Genomic DNA, 23,683 nt, shown 5'->3' with positions numbered 1-23,683 from the left:
TCCACCTTTCAGCTTCAGTAAGACTTAGCCATGTTTTCTAGTCTCTCTCTCTCTCTCTCTCTCTCTCTTCTCTCTCTCTCTCTCTCTCTCGTCTCTGTCTCTTTTTCTCTTCTCTTTTTTTTTTTCTCTCTCTCTCTCTCTCTCTCTCTCTCTCTCTCATATATTAAAGGAAGTCTCAAGCAATGTGCTGTTTCTTTTGTGTAGGTCAACAATCGCACAGGACATTTTCCTCCAGAACTGTACTGTCGTTACCATGCCTAAGGCTGCAAACAGTAGTGAGTCTTGAGATGACTGAAGGCCCAGTCGATATTTCAATTTCCTGATCCCATCAAAAATGTCACTTTTCTTGGTTTGAATAGCTTCTTTATTTAGATCAGTATCCCACAACTCTTCCTGGCTTCTTTTCTTCATCATCGACCTTTGGAGAAGCTGGGTTTGTTAGTTGTCTTAAAGAGTGCAGAATGTTAAGTATTCTGGATCTTTCTGCAAGGTGTACCAACTTCTTATTCTACTCACTATGTCCTATAAATTTAGGCAACTCCATTTTTAGAATTTGGGGACAATTTCACATCATCTTCATGTTTTCTGACAGACCCATGGAGCTTTATGGTCTCTGTCACAGAGAGCTGTCTCATGTCGGCTCATGGCATAGTCATCTTTCCCTCTAAAGAGCCTCTCTCTCCTGAGGAATGGTGCTTTGAAACTATATCTAAACTCTATAGATGTGCCACAATTCTGGTATAACATTGCTTCTGCGTACTGCCAGTAGCTGGAGCTAGGAAACATACTTTCTAAGAAAAATAAATGCTGATTTTAGAATATTTCTTATTCAAGTGTAGCCTTAGCAAATTATTTAACCTCTCTGATTAGTGACTTTCATCTTCTTTTGTACTGCAAATACCAACTCTTAAACTCATTTGTTTAATTTCCAAATGCATATTTTATTTTCAAGAGAATACCAGCAAGATAGCAATAATCATACTATGAGACCTACTTTTAAGAATTTGCATATCCTTATTTTACATTCCATTGATATGTATGATTAAAAGACTGTAAACTACTGTTATTTTTAATTGTTTTCTTCTCTTTAAATGATAATATGTAAAATTTTGTTTATGATTTGGTATCATTTCAGTGGTTTAACTTATCTTTGAACATATAATACTTCTAGTCTTTTACTCTTAGAAATTGGCTCAGTTTCTTTTCAACATAAGCAATTTAAGTGAAAAATTATTTATTCTATCTCATGGTTCAAGGATAGCCCTTTTGGAGAGGTCAAGGAAACAAATGCCTGGGGGAGCTGACTACATCAAATCTACAATCACAAAAGAGGAAGATGGATGCTTGTGGTCAGCCTGCTTTCTCCTTTTTATTCATGCCATAACTGGAGACCCAGTGGATGAGGATATTGCCCAATTTTAGCCTGGGTCTTCCCACCTTAGTTAACAAAATTAAGGTAATTACTCAAGGGCATGACCAGAGACTATTCTTTTAGATGAGTATGGGTTCATCAAGTCGGTCAGTAATACTATCACACACACACACACACACACACACACACACACACACACACACACACACGTTGGGAAAAAAAGGTACCATGCATAGCCTTACATACATTTATTTTTGCCATATATCTTGGAGATAGACTCACAAGTACAAATCCACACAGAAATTCGGTAAATATACCAAATTCTCCCTGTAAGTCAGTGGCATCACTCCCATCAGCCATGCACATCAGTTCCCTAGTGTCAGAGCATGCTGTCACTCTTGAGATTTTTTTTCCAATCTGGTAAGAAATGGTATTGCTGTATCCTTATATAGCACTTACCTTGGACCAATTTTCCATAAAGAACAAGTTGAGTCTTCAGTGTCACTCAAGAAAAACACTTTGTGGGAGAGCTTCCCCTAAGATGCTTCCACATGATTTCACAACTGAAAACAAGCTTGATTCCTGGCCTACAGGACACCAACTCTTTCTTGAGTAATGGATGATTCAATGATAAGAGATGCCATGCACCAAATACTTGCCGAACCATTTCTAGTTCATAGGTGAGGATTTGGTAAAGTTCTACTATAAAGGGACAGATAACACACCTCTTAGGGTTTTGCATTCCAAGACTAAGATTCTTCTTGCAACTTTTCAATGTTGCTATTGGACTACATTTTAGCTAGAGATAGTGGGTTTAGCTATATTCCAAGAAAACTTTATTTATTTACTAAAACAGGCAACTAGCAGGTTTGGATGATAGTCATCACTTCTGGACTCCCATTATGGACTATCTATGGTCTCACATGTAACAAAGATTCAAATAAACTATGCAGGTTACTCCATCTAGGCACAGCCCTCATGTTAACTTATGTTAATCCCTGGAGTTTTTGGTTCCCAACACTAGGGTGTAGCTAGAGTTTTTTTTCTCCGGGTCCTACCTGGCAGTTCTGTAGCTCACTTATAAAATAAACACATAGACGCTTATATTATTTAAACTGCTTGGTGATTAGCTCAGCTCAGGCCTACCATTGTCTAGCTCTTACTCTTATATTCAGTCCATTTCTGTGAATCTATATGTCGCCACGTGTTCCATGGCTTTACCTGCTGCCTTTACGTGATGCTCCCTGGACAGCAGGCTGGTGTCTTCTCCAGACTTCCACCTCCTAGCCTCTCCTCTCTGTTTGTCCTGCCTATCCCATACTTCCTGGCAGGCTACTGGCCAATCAGTGTTTTATTTATTTTCGGAGCTGAATGTTGACCTACACAGAAGAAACAGCACAATGCTTGAGACTTTCTTTAATGTATTTGAGAGAGAGGGAGAGAAAGAGAGAAAGAGTGAGAGAGAGAGAGAGAGAGAGAGAGAGAGAGAGAGAGAGAGAGAGAGAGAGAGAGAACACCAGGACTTCATTACAGAAGTGTGCTATGCCCTAAAAGGAGATTACAGAGTGTGGGTTCCTTCATTTTTTGGCCCCTCCAACATATTACAATATTAATATTCACCCAACAAGAGCCAACTCTATTTGTTAACATAGAAGAGACATGCTTAACTTATTTAGATTTCATTCAGAAACCTCGCTTTCTGTACAAATTTTCAGAGTTTATGATTGTAAATATCCATCTGCTGGCCTCTTCACAGTTTTGCTAGACAGGTCTGACAGTGTAAAGTCACTGGCACTCTTCCTGTTCTGAGTAAGAGTTCTGAACTAGGATGGCTCAAATTCTCAGTGGCTTAACAGCAAAGGTTAGGTTCTCATTTGGACACAATGTGATGAAGGCCCTGGAACTCTGCAGGCCAGTGTGCATCTGTGTCTAGTGTCAATGGTAGCACATGTTGCTTCAGTAAGGTCCAATGTGCTTGGAGAACTGTGCACTGGATTTTAAATGCTTCCACCTGCATTTGCCACTGCGCTTCACACTCCATAGGTAGCATTTGGGATAAAGGCAGAAAGGTGATAGAATGCTAAGCAAAATGCACCACAATCGAATCAAAATGGGGGCTAGACATGGGTTCTCCTTCCAAAGTGAGCTGCAGGTTTCATCTGAGAAAAAAATTCATCAGGTAATTAATTAGCCTGGAGCCCAGCAGCCTGCCCACAGAATGACAGGTTCCTGCTTTCAGGTCAAGCTGGCTGCAGCCTGTTTAAAAATAACAGGCTTTTACTGATCTCTTGCCTATTTTCACTTCCAAAGCCAAGACTTTATCCTCGGTAAATGTGTGTTATTGCTTCTAGACTCAGATGACATCACTGTTAAGCACAATTGTATGTGTTTTATGCGATGCTTTCTTATGATCGAGGAATGCAACACCTTGTCACTCCAAAGAACATCTTAAAATGTAAAATGAAACACCAAAAAGAGCCTGTTCTCCTGAACACACATTCTCCTAGAATTGTTCCCAATGTAGGGAGACATGATTCAGAGGCTTGGCTCTGTCTCTGGGGAGACTACAGCTTCCTGCCACCTTCTGTGCATTGTTAGGTTTGCTGCACCCACTATGGAGAAACATCCACCCTTCGGGCCCATCTTAATCTGCACTGACTGCTTGCTAGGTCTTTCCTGACCTTTATGCCCAGACTTCCCCATGACAACTGTCAAGTTCTCCTGCTATGAGATGTAACGCACCGTCTGGAAACTCATGTCTGTGTCTCCTCTTTTAAATAGGAAAGCCCTTAACCATCTAAGATAGACTGATCTTCATTTCTCAGTACCCACATGGGCCAGTTAGTCAGATGGACATAGAATGAATGAAGGGCTTCCTGACAGGGCTGCAGAGGGTGTTGGGCTACAGTGTTTAGAGAGGGGGCTTCAACAGGACCAGAAGGGATATAGCATTTTCTCACCATTACCACACAGCACCGTGCCGGATGATGAGGCCACCTGTGGCTGGGGCAGGCCACACCTGTTGTGCAGAGAAGATGGTGTGGCTTTATTCTTTGTGTCTCTGTGCAAAATACCTTCATTCCCCTGATCGTCCATCCACCCTGCTCTGTTTCTAAGTTTCCTTCCTGCAGCTACCAAGTTGTCACAATAAGAGGGGATCCGTACCTGCTTTGTTGGTGGAACACCTTGTATTCCATCTGCCTTGATGAGCCAAGTTAACTGATGAGAGATACAGGAAATAAATCAGTTTCTTATGATACTGTAGCCCAGTCCAGGAAGGTCATGCTGTTCCTTTTACCTTACAGTGTGATTCAGATCTACTTTGAGGGTTTCCAAAAGGTCCATGTGTTGGAGGCTTGGGTCTCCAGGTTGGCTATATTAGTAGATAGTAATAGGTGCTACCTTCAAGAAGGACTGAAGTACTTCTGGTGACAGCAGATTATAATACAGTCAGAGTCTATCCCCATGTGCCTGCCCCTCTAGCTCTCTGAAGGGCTTTTTCCATGTACTCCTTCAGCCTACACATATCCCTGTCATCGCCATCTGCCATGATGTTGTCTTCCACCACTAGGCACTTGATGGAGGACAAGCCAGCAGAGCCACTCAGGTGTGGGCTTTGAAGCCCTAAAACTAAACACACTTTCTCTTTATAAGGTAGCCTGTCCCCTGTGTCTTCTTATGGTTGTAGAAAGCTGACTGATACTCTCATTCTCAGCCATGTTTCCAGCCCTACTTTATGATTCCAAGACACTCCAGTCATTCATGCCCATCCACTTCCTGTCAGAACTCTCTTAAATGTTTCTCTCCTGTTTTCCAACACTGCCTGTCTGCCTCTAGGATCCAACAATGTTTGATGTTTATAGTGATGTGTGTACCATATAGTCCCTCCTTGCCTTTGGGTCTTAGCATTATCCCAAGCTTCCTGGGGAAAATTCCCCTTGTCACCTCACAGCCCTTTGTTCAGGCCACAGGATAGGGAAATAAAGAACACCAAATAGATGCTTGATAAACAGGTAACATTTTAAATAATTATTAGGGTCATTGACACAGACCCTGGCTTTTGTGGAATTTGCCCTTCTCAGTACATTTTAGTTACTATCAGCTTTGCCTTGGAGAAGGAGTAAGTCCTTTGAGAATTTCAGGCCAAATTTAAAAGGTTTTTATCCTCCAACTTTACAACTTAGTAACTGGGTGATGGAATTTAACATCATTTCTTCAGCTGATGTTATGCACAGTATTTAGAAATAATGAAATGCAGGCCCTAAGGATGATGGCTTCATGGTATGTTCTTCCATGCTTAAACCTGAGAATTGAGAGCTATCTACTGAGAAAAATAAAGATTTGTACTTTCAAAGTGACTTGTTTTCTGAAATTTCAAACTGGGGTCCTAAGTCAGTGCACTACAATGTATAAAATGAAACAATCATCTATATCAAGGTGGGTACTTCTTTGTCTTGCCTCCCTGAGGAGCCTCCAGAAAGGAAAAACATGAACCTCAAATTTCCTCATTGCTTTAATCATGTCTACAAAATCAGGAGGGTGGCCTCAACTAGAACTTAGCCATATAGTTTATAAGCCAACAATAATTTTCACACAGGGGTATGCAAGTACAGACATTTTCATTAAATAATTCATCCTGTCAGCTATCTTTCAATAAAGATGAAAACCTCTGTTGTAATGAAAGCACTTGTTGGAGTAACTGTCTTAACCTAATGCTGGAGATGCTGTGAATGTGTTGCTCTAATTGATTGATAAATAAAATGCTGATTGGCCAGCAGGAGGTATAGGCTAGGTGGGACAAGCAGAGAAGAGAATGCTGGGAGGTGGAAGGCTGAATCAGGAGATGCCAGCCTGCCATCCAGGGAGCAATATGTAAAGGCAACAGGTAAAGCCATGGAACACGTGGCTACATATAGATTAAAGAAATGGGTTAATTTAAGATATAAGAACTAGATACTAAGAAGCCTGCCACGGACATACAGTTTATAAGTAATATAAGAATCTATGTGTTTAATTGGGTCTGAGTGGCTTCAGGAGCCAGGTGGACACATGAATACTCCAGCTACAGCCTAACTTCATGATGTTTTTATTTGTGAGTTCATTACAATAAATGTTGGCCTTCTGGAAGAAGGGCTTCTAAATTCTTTCACACAGTGAGCATATAAACATTCCTGAAAAGTTTAGTAACCTATTTTAAAATTAGAAAAGTTGTCAAAGTAAGGGGCTAGAGCAGGGGTTAGGCCAATGGTTCAGTGGGTTAGAGGACTTCTTTGCAAGCGTGGGGGACCTATAAAAGGCTCCAGCAGGCAGGTACAGCATGGAGGGTGGGTGGGGATGAGGTAAGGCAAGCGAAACCTGAGAGCTCAACCATCCAGCATCCTAACTAAAGCATTGAGCTTGGGATTTAGTGGAAGACTCAGTTCAGGAAATGGGGGAGAGAGGGAGAGAGAGAGAGGGAGGGGGGGGGGGGGGGGGGGGGGGGGGGGGGAGAGAGGAGGAGGGAGGAGGAGGGAGGGAGGGAGGGAGGGGGAAAGGGAGAAGGAGAGAATATTCTGCTTTGTTTCGTGTATATGTGTCCATCTCTGAATGTGTTTGGATGGGTGTGGTATGAGTGTGTTTGTGTGTTGAACATGTGTGAATGTGGGTGTGATGTATGTGTGTGGTGTGAGTGTGGTGTGTATGTTGAATGTGTGTGAATGTGTGTAATGTGAGTGTGTGTGCATGCTCATGTGTGTGTGTGTTTGTGCATGTGTGTGTGTGTGTGTGTGTGTGTGTGTGTGTGTGTGTAAAATCAATGCAGGTGATTTACACTTTTCAACTCTTGAGTTTTACCTAGAGCTTTAGTTTCCAGCTGTTGAAATAATCAACTTGACCTTCACTCATCCCAGCAGTGGTATCACTTAATAGGCATCTGGGAAAATGATCTGTTTTTCTTTAGGAAAGAAAAATATAATCCTTAATTAAAACTTTTGTTTCAAACCATGACTGAAAGAAAGCATTTCCTGGTTTGTAAGCCCTATCTTCATCAGACTGGGTCATTGTAGCTCAGGGTCCTGGAGGCAATAAATGGCAGTGGTGAGAACCAAAGCAGGGTTCCGGGTGTTTCCATTGGCACCGTGATCTGGCCTGGAGATACCCCCGTGGTGGTTTAGGTTTCACTAGGAGTGTGAACAGACAAGCTGTAGAACATATCCCTGAGGGAGTTCAAGTCTGGGTGTTAGCAGCGTGCTGGAAAACATGAGATGGCAAGCCATGCTGTGTGATGCAGGCTAGAACTGAGGCGTGAGATCTATGAAAGGCAGGGCTTGAGAGAGCTCTGTTGATAGGTGCGTATCTACAAGCTCAGCGTTTGTGTTTGTGTTGATCTGCATTCTATGCATATTCTGAAATCAGATCCTTCATAGCTCTCATTAACATGAACAAGTTTTTCTTTGCCCCCATCAGTGACACACCTTGGCTGGGGACAAAGACATTTTGCTCAGATAAATGGCAGCGTCTAGGAAGCAGATTTAATAGGAACTATCAGTTTTCCCTTAGGATCATGGGAAATGCTCCACCCCTCAGACACATACTCACACTTTCATATAAACCTTCCTAAATGTACACAGACTACCTAACCAACAATTACATCATCAGATCTGTGGCTGTGCGGCTTCCTGGCACAGGTAGTGGGTAGAGGAGACAGAGAGACCTTCCCTGACTACTAAATACCGTGTTTCCTTCCTGTCTTCTCTGCTGTCCACCGCGGCTCCTGCTCTCTCAGTGGTTAGAAGACCCAAGGAAACTTCACCAGGCAGGAGTCCCAGAGTGTGGGATTGGCATACTTCCTACCCACCGTGGCCATCACTCCCGTTCTACGCTGCTTATCATTCTTGGGGGAGAACACTCTCCTATGTCTGAAGGACTCCAGCTCATGGGCCCTTCTTTCTACACACCTGTTCTTATTATTACCACATAAGACCAGGCCCTTCTTCCCTGGAAACATCATGTAGCCTTTCCTTGCTCAAGAGGGAAGTTTCCTCATCCCATTATTTTTAGAGAGGAAAAGTGAAATGCCGCTGTGAGTGGGTCCTTTACTTGCCTGTGGAATTAATTCCAAGTCTCCATGTGCAGAGTCAAGCCTGGCTCCAGGGACAGACCTGATTTGGGCAGTGAGGCAATGGAGACAGGACGGAAACAGACAGAAAGCAGGGATCCCATGATTTTTGTTTGGCTCCCACCACCCAGCTCAGCTTGTTTATGGTAAAGAGTGAACAGAGACAGAGGTTGTTGCACATAGCTGAATCACAGAGGCAGGGTTATTACTTACCCACCAGTAAACAAAGGGCTTATGGTGTCCAGATGGACATGGGGACAGATTGAGCTAATCTGAGTAGGCACACAGTTTCTGTAGGGGATCAGGCTGTAGACACCCAGGAGGGAGGAAGCTATGGCAACATTTCTGCATATATGGTCAACATCCATATATGGACAGAAGGGAAGGTTCTGCCATTTCCCCCTGAGCTTCACTTCTGAGGAGAAGGCTTTTTTATCTTTCTATCCTTCTGGGACTCTGGGGCCCTTGACGTGGTTAACTTGTGTCAACATACACGTTCACTTGGGACTTCATTCACTTAGGGCTTCCTCTGCTTTCTCCAGCTAGTCTAATTTTAATTCAAGGCCTTCTGTTCAACTTCTCCAGTAAATTCTTCTCCCTTTAGCACTTCCTGCTCTTACTCTATCCCTTCTCGTCCCAGTTTCTGCCTCGAGCACCCAGCCTCCATGGCATACTGTAATATAATCCTTGTATCAGCTCATCCTTGAAGCCTTTTAAGAAACAACTCTGGTTTTGTGTGTGTGTGTGTGTGTGTGTGTGTGTGTGTGTGTGTGTGTGTGATTTTTATCAAAACTGATTTTACTTTATAATACTTCTTTTAAATAAAGTTGTTACCTCCCCCATATGTGCTTTGTGAATATCATAATACAAAGGACATGCAAAACAACCTATAAACTAGACTGTTATGGAATTTTTTTTTAGTACTCAGAAGTATGTGTACAGTTTGGATAAATCTCAGGAAGTATCATCTATACCAGTTATAATCTTTAAAGATGGAAGATTTGAGCTAGGTGGTGGTGATACACACCTTCAATTTCAGCACTTAGGAGGCAGGGTCAGGTCGACCTCTGTGAGTTTGAGGCCAGCCTGGTCTACAAAGCGAGATTCAGGACAGCCAGGGCTGTTACAAAGAGAAATTCTGTCTCAAAACCAAACCAAAACAACAACAGCAAAAAGAAGATAGAGGATTTCACTGATTGACCATTTGATTAAGGAATTATGCTGGTCTAGCAAAGTGTGGGTAGTAAATTCTTTTCCAAGGTCTATGACCCCACTTTCCCCCCAAAACAGGCTAGGTTTCCAGTACCAGGCATAATTTCCCTCCTATTTACTGAGCTTTAAATCCAGTTAGATAGCTATTAGTTGCCACCAACATGTGAGTACCACTATTACACCTTTATGCATTATCTTGCCATGCTGGTACTTGACGTGGGTTGTAGATGTTGCTGCTGAGTAGGACTGTTCACTTGCTTCCCTCTCTAGGCATTCTGCATAGTAGTTTCTGGAACCTGGAAGCTAGATCACAGGAAAGAGACTTTCAGATCAGATCCAGCTCAGATCATCCAGGTTCTCTGTCCTATGTGTGTGGTGTCTTTGGCAATAAGAACCTACCCTCAATTCTTGAGAGGCAACCAAGAGCTTTATCTATAATCTATATTGTTTTAGCAGTCACTTGAAATGCCTGACCAGTCATTTAAAAGGAGGTTTCCTGTGTGCCTTCTTCTGTTTTTTTGTTTGTTAATCTATAGTTCTTGTGGGGAGCATTGGCCTGGGTTACCTCACTCAATATAATATTTTCCAGGTCCACCCATTTACTTACAAATTTCATGACTTATTGATTGCTTGATCAGTTTGAGTGGTGCTGGGATTTGAACCAGGTTTTATACATGCTAGCCAACTGCCCTACCGTCAAGCTGCACCCACAGTCTATGGAGGATTTTAAGGCCAAGTAATCATCTTTAATGAAAATAAATGAATATTTAAATTATTTTCTTGCATAAAGAGTTGTTCTCATTTTAGGGGCATCATGTAAAAGGATTATAATCTGTTGGTAACAGGCTATGTTTCCCTGTAAACTTCTTAGTATAATTCTAGGAGTTACACATTTTCCTTTTTAAAATATTACTAGAGTTACTAGAATCTAACAAGCCATCAGTCTTATTCTGGCAGCAAAGGCCTTGGCATCTGTAGTTGAAGGAGGAGGTAGTGATATTTAGTATTTTTAAATTTTTACATAAGAATCTTAGCATTCAATGAATCTCCCCATATTCAAAGTGCTTCAGATCACACATGTTTAATACTTCAACATTTTAAAAAATTGAAATATTTTAATATACATAATGAAATAGTTTGAAGATTGCACCCAATCTTAACCTGAAATCCATTCATGTTCCACATACATTTACCCTGTAGGTAACTTTGTAGGATTTTTATATACATATAATTTCATGCATGAAGCAAACTTTTACTTTTTCACTTAGATCTCTGTTGACTTAAAAAGTTGTAGAATCTTGAACACTTTGGATTTGGGGTTTTTCAGACTGATGATCCTCATCATTGCGGGGCATTGGGGAGCAACAGAACAAAGTCCAAGTGTAGCCTGCTCCCTTCAGGACATGCACCCAGCAGAGTAGAGCCCTAATCCAGATCTCCCATCTGCTGTGTGAGTAGTGAGAGGTCTGGGAAAGCAGCGTTCAGGGAGCAGATGGGAAACACCAATAGGTACACACACCAGTGGCACAGAGAAGGTAAGCAATGAACTGAGATACAGCCGAGCCTCACACAGCTGCAAAGGGCTTGTGTCAGATGAACATATTGATCTGCTTGCCATAAAGGGAGGAAAGATTGTTTTCACTGGGGCCATCGTGAGAAACACTTGGGTTTAAAATCCTCTGCACTCTGTTCTGACCAGTTAAATTTATCTACTTAGAACTCCACAAAGATAATCGAATTCCGCATGGGGTAGAAGGCAATTGCAATGAATTTACAAACATTTTTGCATTGGAACACTAATGGACACAGACCACAATGCAAGGAGAATGAGAAAACCTTGGCCCTTGGAGATGTGAAATTGAGAGCTCAGGGTTTGCCCTGGGCTGCTGGATGGTCGTCAGCACTTTCATAAAACAGGTGTTTAACTTCTTGAAGAAAAACGTTGTTGTAGGCAGTGTTAATGCCTACCAACATTTGACTCATTCACTCTTCCTGGGACATACAGTTAGAGCGTCTATTGCTTTTGACCGGGAGGGATGTTGGTATGTTTTTATAGTTATCCATTTATGGCAGGAGTGGGGGGGGAGAATACAAATAGCAAAACCAATTCTATTTGTTACCTAGAAGTTGGGGAGAAGTCTCCAGGACAGTGGAGTCTACTCATTCCCAGTGAAAGAGTGGTGAGATCTAGTCTTCCTCTGCATGAGGCAGGCATTGCCACAATCTGTCCCATAGCCACGCTGCTGTGCTGCTCTGCCTGCTCCTGAGTGGCACCAAGCAGCAGTGTCTCCTGCTACCCTGTCCTAGTTAGAATCTCTGATACAGTCACTGAGTGGGACCTCAAGGTCACTGACTTGCCCCGCCCGTCAAGCCAGAAGGAACCTGTAGCCCATGGTCCATAAACACACCTCAGGGACCCATGTTTCTGAGCCAACAAAAGCCATCTGAGGTATCTGAGGGGAGAAGAAACCATGCAGAAGCAGAAGTTCAAATCCTGTCTCTTAGGGAATCCAGAGAAATCCACTGTACTATTAGGGGCATGTAAGAGGACAGGGCAGGGTACCCACCATTGAGCTGAAATCACTAAGGGCCATGACGACAAAGCAGAGTTGGGTGGGAATCAAGGGACAGAACTCAGGGAGTGGTTTGCATCTCGGTGAACTGGGAAGGTTCCTATTTTCACTGGGGAAGAGATGGGTATGCAGAGGCTGCAAGAGTGATTCACAAGATGGGCGTGACTTGACCTGTGTGAGGAAGAATGTGGCTGGGAAATGTGGCCCAGCTGAAGCAGTTATTACCATTTTCGAAATATATGGGATTCAAAGATAAAGGCATATAGATGGCAATAGCCATGGCTCATTCTAGGGGTGCTTATCTTTATTATTTATGAAAATAACAAACATTTGTTTAGAAAAAAAGTCTCTCAATACCTTAGCCACAAACCCATAATTCAGTCCTTTTGCCATTGACCTTGAACTGTTAAAGCATAATTTTCCAGAATTCCAAATAAAATGATTCACAAAAGCAGTAGTTCCCACTGCCTCCAGCTTTGTTAATTTTATCCTTGGCATAAACTTTGTGAGTAGGGAAATCCCTGGGGAGAGAGCCAGCAGCAGCTTCTGCTGAGATGTTGGGGAAGGCTCCCGGGCCGCTGGGCTTTATTTCTTTGTGACAAGTGACTTTTTGACTGTGGCCATAAAGCTATTCCTATGCTTTCTAAAATTTCAGTGTTATTTTCAACAGGTTCACATCACAGCTTAGGTTGGTCTAAGAGCGCTCCCATTTCTACTGAGGCCTTGTTAGGTTTGGACTGTTAGTGTTCATTCACTTTTCAGTTCCACCTTGTCTTGATCCTCTTCCTTCTTATCCCTTCTGTGTGACTTTCTCCTGCCCACCAAAGCCACTCATCAGAGTTGGGTTTTGGTGGCTTTGCTGTTTTGCTGTGCCCTTCTGTGAGCAGAAGAATGGACTTTGACCTTTCTATTCCTTCGCAAACTCGTGTTTCGAGGCTTCCCTGGGAGCTCAGGAGGATCTGCACAGATTCCCTGGAAATGACAATGTTTCCTGAAAGTGTGCGTGTTTGTGGCAGGGGAAGATCTCTGACCCCAAACAACTCAGGAGCCAATGTTGTTTTTATCTTCCGGAGTCTAAACCCGAGTGGATTTTTTTTATTAAGGCATATTTAAACACAGAACAATCTGGTTAAAAGTATTCTTGTGATGATTAACTTAACTCAGCCCCACATGCACAACAAATCACACCCAAATCTCTCCCAGAAGCAAAGTAAGCTAAATATAGAGCAGGCATGATTTACAATGAAACTCTGTAAAGTACATGTGACACCTCCTGTAAAGATAGGTCCTATAGATTGACTGAGGAAAATAAATTTACGAGAAGTGTCTGGAAGAGGGTCAGGCACTGGAAAATCTCCGGCTGCCCAGCTTGCACAAAGTCATCAGGCTAGAAAGCATGTCCACTCCAGCCTTCTGGGTGGAAAACAGGCTCTTCATTTCTTCTCTTGAAGGACAAGCCTTTGTCTTCACATTCCATTCCAGGTTCCCCTAGTACCTGTCTGTGAGCACAAAGGCCTCCATGTCTCCTACATCTCCCTGCTTCTTGGTTTTTAAAGAGAAAATTGTAGCTCTAATTGAGGCCAAGATTGAATGCATTCCCTGCATGTCTAACTATCATAAGCAGGCATAACAGAATTATAAGAATGGCTAGCAGAGGACCAAAGAAAGGGGAAGGCCATCTTAACCATGATGGCCATTCAAAGTTCACTTGAGACGTTTTGTTTTTCTTTTGATGCAGATCATCAGTTGAGAGAGATCTGACATGTTAAGGCAACACGTACCAGGAAACTGTTGGCATCCAAGATTATGCTTGAGGAAAAAATAATCCATAGTAGCCCTATTTTGTAAAACTGTGGTTCTCAATTTGCCCACCCCTTGATTTACTTCTGCTAATATTTTTTTTCTGTAATATTGCTAGTTTTACTAATCATACAGGCCATTTTTGAAATCTCTCTTTGTAGTCCAGTAATCCCTCCTGGGACTGCTAAAACAAAAGCCATTTTGGCAGCAACCATTGGATTATGCTATCTGTGGCCAGCGATTTAGAAAATAACTTCTGCTTCACTTGGGGCAGGGTAGTCAACAAGAACAATCTTTTATGTATTAGAGGACACCTGTCTATTCCTGAGCTTTTAAAAAGAAATTTATATGGCATAGGAGTTGCTCATATGCATTCTATACAAATAACAGGATGAAGTAGAGTCCATCTGCACCCATATTCATAGGGCTTCTCCCAATATTTCTGTCAATGGTATTTTTTAAAAACACATTGTTTATTCTTTAAATGTACTTATAGCCATCCTTAGTATAATTGTACTTATAATCATCCCCTTCCCTCTAGTAAACAGCTGCCTTTGGGATGGGCTTTTTTTTGGTGGGGGGGGGAATGCTACTTATACTGTCCTTCCTATGGGTTATAAAGGTTTATGTGGGATAGACTTCAGTAACCAATACACCAGATATTCCTGTCTTCATCTTCATACAGCTAGGCTTTCCACTCTCATAGCTTTCTAAAGAATACTCATGCTAAGATCTGTATCATAACATTTGGATTGATCCAATAGATAAGTCCAACCAAATTATCCTCCATTCATGTGTCTAATATTTGTGTATCATCTTTTGTTCAGACAATCGGTCCCAAAGGATAAAACTATCCTTAACATGGCAAAACAACATCGTACTGTGTCCTATTACAGATGTGCCTTTTATCCGCCCCACAAACATCATTTGGGTTCTGCATTAACTGCTGAGAATTAACATGTAATATAGTCAGTAGACCTAACAGCATCATTTTTGGACCAGTAGTATAGTGTCCTCATTGTCTCCCTGAGGTCTTTCTTAATGAGTTAAAGTCTTGATGTCCCCCTAAGTCATCAGCTTATTCTTCCTCTTGGGACATCTCTTCTTGATGGGTTTGCCATCAGGCTTCAGTCACTCCATTTGTCCAGTGGTTTCTGGGATGGTGTCCTGGTCAGATGCATCATAGTGCGAGCCACCTGGCACTTTGTTCATTTTGTGGAAGGAGATGATCATAACCTGGCCCTGATATAAAAACACCTGGCTCCATTCATTGACTAGTTTTTCCATTGAATATATACGTTTGGCTGTGTCTCCTTTAGGGCAAAAATGCTTGCTTTGGGGCTGCAGAAGAAGCCTTATCCTTTAAAGTGAAAAATTTAAAGAAAACATGGCTAAATATAGCTTAGTATGTGGAGATTTAGGTGGGTGTATATAACTTTTTTATTTTTGAAATTTGTAATTTAATTGTTTGATCTTGTCATTTCACAAAAGCTTGACCCTGTGGATTGTAGAGGATTCCAGTAATGTGATTAATATTCCATAAATTGCAAGCTTCCTTAAAGTGTTTGCTAGTATAAACAGGACCATTATCGGTTCTTAGTTGTAATAGAAATCTAAAAAAGAAGACAAGCATAATACCTGTTTGCCAAATGGCATTAGATTTTAACCCTCATGGATTAATCCCCATTAAAGGAAATCTTTAGGATAATGATTATTTATAGATCATGAGTAACATGCTAATGCTACTTGCCAGTTGTTATCAGTGTGAAACAAATATTCAACCTGTATTTTCCTTAACAACACAATGATTTCTGTATTCTCCAGTGCCGCCCTTTTCTTACCTTGACAATTAAAACATCAAGGAGTTTTTCCAGTCATAGGCTACTGTTTTATTCCTTTACTGTATCAATTATATTTTTACAGCTTATTACTCATTAGTTATAATTAACTTAGGTGCAGATTTTGATATCTTTCACCTGCAAGTTCAAAATTCAAATGAAAACTAGGAGATTTGTCCTTATTTTTGATGGCAAATCAGACCTGAACCAAAGTCACCTGCCAGTTTAGGGGAGACTGTTTCAGTCAGTATGGATGTCTTCTCCATGTGCTTGAGAGAGAAAACAATATCCTGATGTCTACCTCCCATGCTACATCATACTCATAACACATGCCTTTGGAGATTTGAGAAGTATGCCTTATGAAATACATCTAGTTCTTAGAAATTTGAACATGGATGTTGTATTATCTTCATGTCTTCCCTCCAGGGCCTTCCTCCTATTAGGAATGTTTCCCCAGAGAATGGCTTTCAAACTTACTTTTTTTTTTTACTATGACTACTCCAAGAAGTACACTCTGTGTCTTGCTCTAAAACAACACATGTTTAGTTTGAATGTTTTCAAAAATACGTAATCATAAAGACCTGAATTGGATCTCCAGTAACCTTGTGGAAGCTGGGTGCAACAATACACATCTGTCACCCCAGTGGTGATGGTGTGGTGGCTGAGACAAGTGGATCCTGAGGGCCTGTTTACCAGGGATGTAACTAAATAGCAAGCTCTAGGTTAATTAAATGAGAGACTCTGTCTCAAAAAATAAGGTGGACATGATACAGGAAACATTTGATGTTGCCCTCTGAGCACCTGCACAAACACTACAGTACACTATGTATACACACACACACACACACACACACACACACATACACACACACATATGCGTGTGCACATACATGCATGCACACACACACACACACCCTTCCTGTACCTTTTAAGCATTCCTCTCAGGCTCCCCTGGTCTGGAAAAGCAAGTGTCTTCCTCCCCACAGTCAGTGCAAGGCCTGCCACAAATCTCGTAATGTGGCAGACATTCGCACACATTTGTTGAGTTAATTCAGCAGGAATCGGGTTCATTTGGAGGTCTTGTGTTCCAAAGTTCATGCTGATTGTTTTATTCATTGTTATATTGGAATCACACACAAAGACTCTTAGTTTTTCTGGCCCAGGGTTTATGAGGAGAATAAATGCCCTCCCCTGCTGCTGCTCCCCCTACCCACCCATTGTGTGTCTCAACAAAATTAATTTCACCTTTTCCAAGCTGGTCAATGCACCAGTCTAAGCAAAGGAGGATATCTGAGATGCCAATGTGTTTATTACTAGTGTGTTTGAACGAATGAGATTTCTTATTTTTAATTTCTTTTTCAGTATTTTTTTTGTTTTACGTGTATGGATGTTGGCGCCTTGTGCATGTCTGGTGCCCACAGAGGCCAGAAGAAAGAAGCAGATCTCCTTGAACTGAAGCTGCAGGAGGTTGTGAGCCACCATGTGGGGGCTGGAAATCGAACCCAGGTCCTTGGGAAGGGCAGCCAGTGTTCTTGACACAGCACCATCTCTCCAACCCTAAGACTGACATTTCTGATTACCATCAGCATTGCCCTTACAAGCCTCCCTCCAATGGGCCTGGCATCTTCACCGGTTAGACAATCACTGATAAAAAGTGACAGTTTAATCAGTCACCGATAAAAGGTGTCAAAGAGCCTCCAGGGAGAAGACAGTTCTGAGAAACTGCAAGGGTAGCTGGAGGATACAGATGTGTGTGTGTGTGTGGGGGGGGGGGTGTCCTGAGATAGGGTCTAGGGCACTAGAGGGGGCTCTGAGTAGGTGATGCTGGCCCCAGGGCATGGTTCAGGATCTTACTGAGACAGACACAGGGCAAAGGGAGTGTGTGAGTTTGAGTCTGTCAGTAGCAGTGATGTGCTGATAAATGTGCGCTGCTGGTCACACCTGGAAACAGTACAGTGATCAGCAGTCCCTATGATGAGCTGCCCTCACAGGGTTCCTGGGAAGCTGGCAGTGGTCTAGGAGAATGTTCTCAGGGGCCATTGAGAGGGCAAGCTCCAGCATAGTCCAGAAGAGCAGCACTCACACAAGCAAGGCAGCAGCCAAGCTCTGAGCCCTGCATCTGCCTCTCCCCTGAGGAACCAGCTCCTTTGAGCTGAGGCTTCCTGAATGACCTGTGACAATCCCGCAGCACACTGGTGTAAGAGTGAAGTGTCCTCACAGTGGAACTGTGACAGAGCTGAGAGGATTGAAATGTTTAAGTAGCCTTGTAGCTTTATAGGGTACAAATCCAGGAACTAATTGGGGGATTTCGACACAAACTACCCCCTGTAACAATTAGAGCCCTGAGTTTGACTGTGGGAAAAAAGGGTTTAGTTTCAATTTCACAGCAACAAAGCCATCCTTGCTTTTTAAAAATGAATCATTAATTACAGAAGTCCTTGACGTGAATACTGAAAGAAATTGTAAATCTAATTTAAGCATTTCCCCATTCAGATCAAATACATTATTCTGCTACATGTGAGTTGGCTATCTGTGGGGAGATGAATATTAAATTAAAAAACAGAATTGTGTGTGTGTGTGTGTGTGTGTGTGTGTGTGTGTGTGTGTGTGTGTAGGAGCAGGAATCAGGTTTGTAAGTTTTTCTAATCATATCAGCAGTCACTTCATTGCGCTCTGATGTCACTGAAAGCCACTCAGTGGTGGCACATACCATACAGAGTCCTATTTAAGGTAAACAATGGGACACTAGCAATTCATAGTATGTGAGCTTCAGAAACCACCAGAAAACTCTGTGAAAGCATTTTGCTAGCTCTCATTTGTTTAATGGCTGGCCATGTGGTATTTTAATTGTGTTACCACAATTCCCTTGCAGTTGACCTTTCTGCTAGGCCTGTACAAGAGGATTTGCTCCCTTGAGAAGAGTAGTGTGGAATGGAATTGATCTTTGTGGGTTTTTTTTTTCCTATGTCGGGATGGAACCCAGGGCGTGGCACAGTGTTCAGTAAGTCCTCACAGCGAGTCACAGCTCCACCCTGGCCACCCCTGACCATCTCTGTAGGGTGCCCTTCCCTGGATGCTGGGACACCACTTCTCTTTTGTCTGTTCTGTTCCTGTCTACATTTCCTTTCTTCTTCCTTGTGGGTTTTCATAGTCAAAGCACATTTTAGAGTTAGGAAGACCTTAAAAAGTCATTTTATGAGGTAAGAAAATAAAGCCTATGAGCACTACCTGTGCTTTTTCTCTGGGTGTGGACAGGGGAGTGGAATCTGATGCGAGAGTCATTCAGTCAGTCAGATCAAATGCCATCGTGCTCAGTGTAAGTTGATCATTAACCTTCCAAGGCAAAGTAACCAACTGAATGTCTTACAGATGTGGTCTACACAGGGAGTTCTCATCAGCAGAAATAACACAGTATGTTAAAGACATGCCTGAAGAAAAACTTGGGTGAGGGTCTCACTATGTAGTCCTAATAGCCCTACATATCATTATGTAGGATCAGGCTGGCCACAAATTTGCAGATCCCACTGTCTCTGCCTTCAGTGTTTGGATTGAAGGCATGTGCCACCACACGCAGCCTGAAGATAGGCTTTTCTGTCAACCACAGTTTATAACAGGCTTAAGACCTTAAAATACTCACTTGTCACTCAGTCTAGCCTGTTTGTCGTGAATGTGTAAACACTTGACATTTTGTACACCTGTTATACCTTTTTTGACCACCGTTTTATTTGTGAGACATATTCAGATTCATAGGTGTAGACATTTGCACTCACCGATGGTTTTATAGTACATTTTCTGAACATGCCATAATTTAATTTGCCCTACTGTTTATGAAGATTAGTCTCAATTGACAGCTTTTTAAAATTCCTTTTTCAGAGGTATAATTCTCTATGAAGAAATGAGATCACTGTGATCCTAAAAATATTGGAAAGGAAATACTTTGCTATTTAAGATGGTGAACTAAATAGTCATTTTCATATGTAAAATGTATCATTGGCATGTATTCTGGAAAAAGCATGATTTTAGGCTAACATTTTCTTTGCATATGTACATTCATCTCACTGACTTATGAAAACAGGATGTCTGTAAACATGTGTGGGTTATATGTGGATACCACATAGTTTTACGTAGGAGACTGGAATTCACGGATTCCGATATCCACAAACATCCAATGGAACATGGAAGAGTCTCCTGTGCCTATCAAGGGATGGATATTTGAATCACATATACCATTATGCAATATGCAAATCCATCAGCCTACCTTTTGCTTCATGTTTCTGATGAAGTTTTATCTCTTGTTAATGTCTTCAAAGACCTAATTTGCCTTAGAAACTTCCACTTTTTTATTTAAGTTTTTTTCATTTTACATACCAACCACAGTTCCTCCTCCCTCCCCTTCTCCCTCTCCCCACCCCCATCCATCCCCATCCAGTTCTAATAGGGAGTAAGGCCTCCCTTGGGTAGTCAACACAGGCTGGCACACCAAGTTGGGGCAGGACCAAGCCCCTCCCCTCTGCATCAAGGCTGAGCAAGGCATCCTCCCACTATGGGGAATGGGCTCTAAAAATCCAGTTCATGTACCTGGGATAAGTCCTGGTCTCATTGCCAGGGGCCCCACAAACAGGTCAAGCCACACAACTGTCAAGAGAAGTTAGGTAAAGAGGAGAACCCTAAGAGGGACACACATGGATCACCCCAGGAAGGAGAAATGGTTAAGATCTCCTGGGTAAACTGGGAGGGGGCAGAGGGGAGGGGATGGGGGGTGAGAACATGAGGGATCAAGATGGCCAAGTTGGGGGAAACTTCCACTTTTAATGACTCCACCGAACATCACACTTGCTCCGTTGACAGTGTCTCTGCTTCTCTGTGTGTAACTCCCTGGCTCTCCTCTTGGAGATCTAGTTACCTCTTTAGTTCTCCTTACATACTTTCTCCCTTAACCGTGGGGTGGTCAGAGCACTGTAGGATGTGTTCCTAGTCTAGTGTTGTGTCATGCCCACATAGTGATGGGAGTATGTTGCTCTTATTGTCCATTCCCCTGGAAGGCTAGCCTGGCCTGCAGCATGTGCTAAACAGCGTGGCCAGTTTGTCAGCGGCTGTTGACCTCAGTTGTTTTACAGAACAGTGCAGGCTTTTCTAGACACATTTTAGCTGAAGCATCTGCTGGCCAGCTGAACCAGCATCTCAGTGTGCCACTTTCTAGTCCTGTATTCACTGCCCTTGGACATGCGCCAAGGTCATAGCATCTGGATGGCCCTCCTGGACTGACTCTTCCTCCTCTTCCTACTGAAGCCCCTTCTCCTCATCTCTACAGCCTATCCATTTCAGAATCTCAGTTATGGCCACACATGCTGTGTAAGCCTGAGGATTATTAAATACCAGTTAATATTGCTATCTCAAAATATAAGACTTTGGTGAAAAGGAGTTTTATATTTTACAAAACCAAATCCACAATTATTTGATACATATGTGTCCATGTTTATTTTTCTGAAGTCACGACCTAGTATCTCATTTCACTGAAATGTGATAAGGAAGTCAAGTGGTGTAATGTCTTTGGCACAGAAAAGGAGTAGGGGATTGTGGGAATTTGCAAAGCAGCTGTCTCTTGTCAGGCTTGAGCTTGACCCTAAATCTCCTCCTTCTCTGTTGAACATCATTTCTCTGTGATTAAAAAAAGAAAATAAACACACTAGATCAACCTTTCTTGGAGCAATGTGGAAGACAAAAATCAGTTAAGCCCAAAAATAATTACAAGATTTTGGATTAAGAAGATTCTTGGGGTGTTTCTTCTATTTTCCCCCTAGCTTTGACTTGTATTTACATTACACTGTCTTCTAGCAGTTGTTGCATGTTGGTTTTAAATGGCTTCTTAACTAACGAAGGCATCATGGTGCACAGGTGTAACATCAGTCTAGTTTATTTGCATGCTTGGAGGGGTCCATTTGGGTTGCCTGCACCACCAAAGCTCCTCTGTTCTTTGTAGCTCTAAAACCCTCAGGAAGCTTTGGGGTCCACCCACACTTCAGTGGATTTGAGAAGACTCACAAGTCAGTGCAGAGCTTTCTGGTGACCATTAGGCAGATAGGAGCATCTCTGATTTTTAAATCCCTAAGAAGACTGAAGTATGCAGTAAGGTGTTTAAGCGTACAGATTCGAGCTAACTCCCTCCGTCTGCTTCCTTCCATAGCTTGAAGGGAGCTGATGCTGGCAATGGCATCAGGGTGTTTGTGCCCGACATTGGGATGTTCATTGCCAGCCTGACCATCTGGCTGGTCTGCAGAAACATTGTTAAGAAGCCAGACACCGACGAAGTAGCCCAGTTTAATCCTGACTGTGAAAATGAAGAACTGGTAAGTGTGACCGTTGGCGTCTTTCTTCTTCGGGCCCCAGGACCTCCCCTCTGAGACTGTGTGGAGTCCATGTGCAGAAAGCTGTGAGGCTCCCTGTGAGGGAGGCCCAAGTGAGCACTGTCGCTGTACAGAGCAGCCTGGGTGATGCTGCTGGGCAGACACACTCACACCCACACCTTGGTGATGAGGACACAGGTGATGGGCATGTGAGTGCCGTCTTTCCTCAGGGCCTCACAGTGGAGTTAGGAGCAGCCTGCTTGAGCATTCCTCACCTCAGCTGACCATCTGGCCTCATGGTGCCTTAGCGCTGTATCAGATGGCCAAGCCTGAAAGGTTGTCCCCAGCATTACAGCCCACTTGCTCCACAGCTCACTATTACAGAATTTTTGAGAAGCAGCACACAGAAACTTTTGAAGACAAACGGTGCTAATTACCCCACCCTCTGAACTCTCCAGCCCATGTGGCTCCACCCTGAGGTGTGGCTGTGTAACTGTGTACTTTACCCTCCAACTTTTTGTGTTAGCCCAGAGTATTTGAGTCCAGCAATTTAATAGTGCTCCAGAAGGAGAAAAGATTTTAGTTAGAAAAGTAAGGGAATGTTTGAAAATAATATAACAAATGAAGACGTTTCAGGAGCACCTGTTAGATGAGGAGCGTGTTAGAGGTTGTGTCTCGGGTGGATACACGCCACAGGCCCCACCACACTCCCTTCTGACCCACACCGGAGCACAGCCATATTCTAAAGACTGCATGTTGTCCCAGCAGTGGCACCAATTTAAAGAAGTAGTTGACATTTTTAGAGAAAAAGATAAAACTTCCAAAGAAAAGAGCTACTCGGAAATACATGATTTGTATACTTGGCACACAGTATATGCCAGGTGGTTTAGTCATAAACTCTGGCAGGAAGTCTTGCACACATTAGGAGCATTCAACATGCACGCATCAGGAGTTGCATGCATTAGGAACATTCACCATGCATGCATCAAAGAAGGAGAATCCTCGATTATGGTGAAGTGTTTATCTACTTCACAAATAAGCAGAAAATTGCCACAAGTACTATGTCAAAACAAAATACTATGGAGGAAATATAATTCTATAATGTGAAATTTAGAATTTATATTATGCCTAAAATCTTATGAATTAAAGGCAATCTATATTCTGATATTTTAGGGCAAAAAAAGGATACAAAGTATAAAAAGTATTTACAGCAGAGTGGCTGTTAAAGAATCCCAAAACTGGATATAATTTGGAAACATTTTTCTTCCTGTTTATGGTGTGATTTTAAGAGGGAATGTTGATAGAGTATGTTTTTATATTGCACTATTATTTTAGAATGTTTACAGTTTTGAAAACATTTTGATTAAATAATCATTGGCCAAAAGTGTCCTAGTTTGTGGCAGTAAGACCACTAACTGAAATTTTGCACATTTAGGATTTTCTTTATT

At 42.3% G+C, this 23,683-nt stretch overlaps 1 protein-coding gene across 1 annotated transcript in view; it reads left to right on the top strand.

Moving 5' to 3' along the window:
* Piezo2 (piezo type mechanosensitive ion channel component 2) overlaps positions 1-23,683 on the top strand; it is a 405,018-nt gene that overhangs the window by 232,353 nt on the left and 148,982 nt on the right. The window contains 1 exon segment of the mRNA XM_037197168.1: positions 22,076-22,238. Coding sequence (XP_037053063.1) covers positions 22,076-22,238 — 163 coding nt within the window.

This window comes from Peromyscus leucopus, chromosome 19, assembly GCF_004664715.2.
Source record: "Peromyscus leucopus breed LL Stock chromosome 19, UCI_PerLeu_2.1, whole genome shotgun sequence".
NCBI classification, from domain to species: Eukaryota; Metazoa; Chordata; class Mammalia; order Rodentia; family Cricetidae; genus Peromyscus; species Peromyscus leucopus.
Note: the sequence above shows the minus strand (reverse complement) of the source record. Positions and strands in the feature narration are given on the sequence as shown.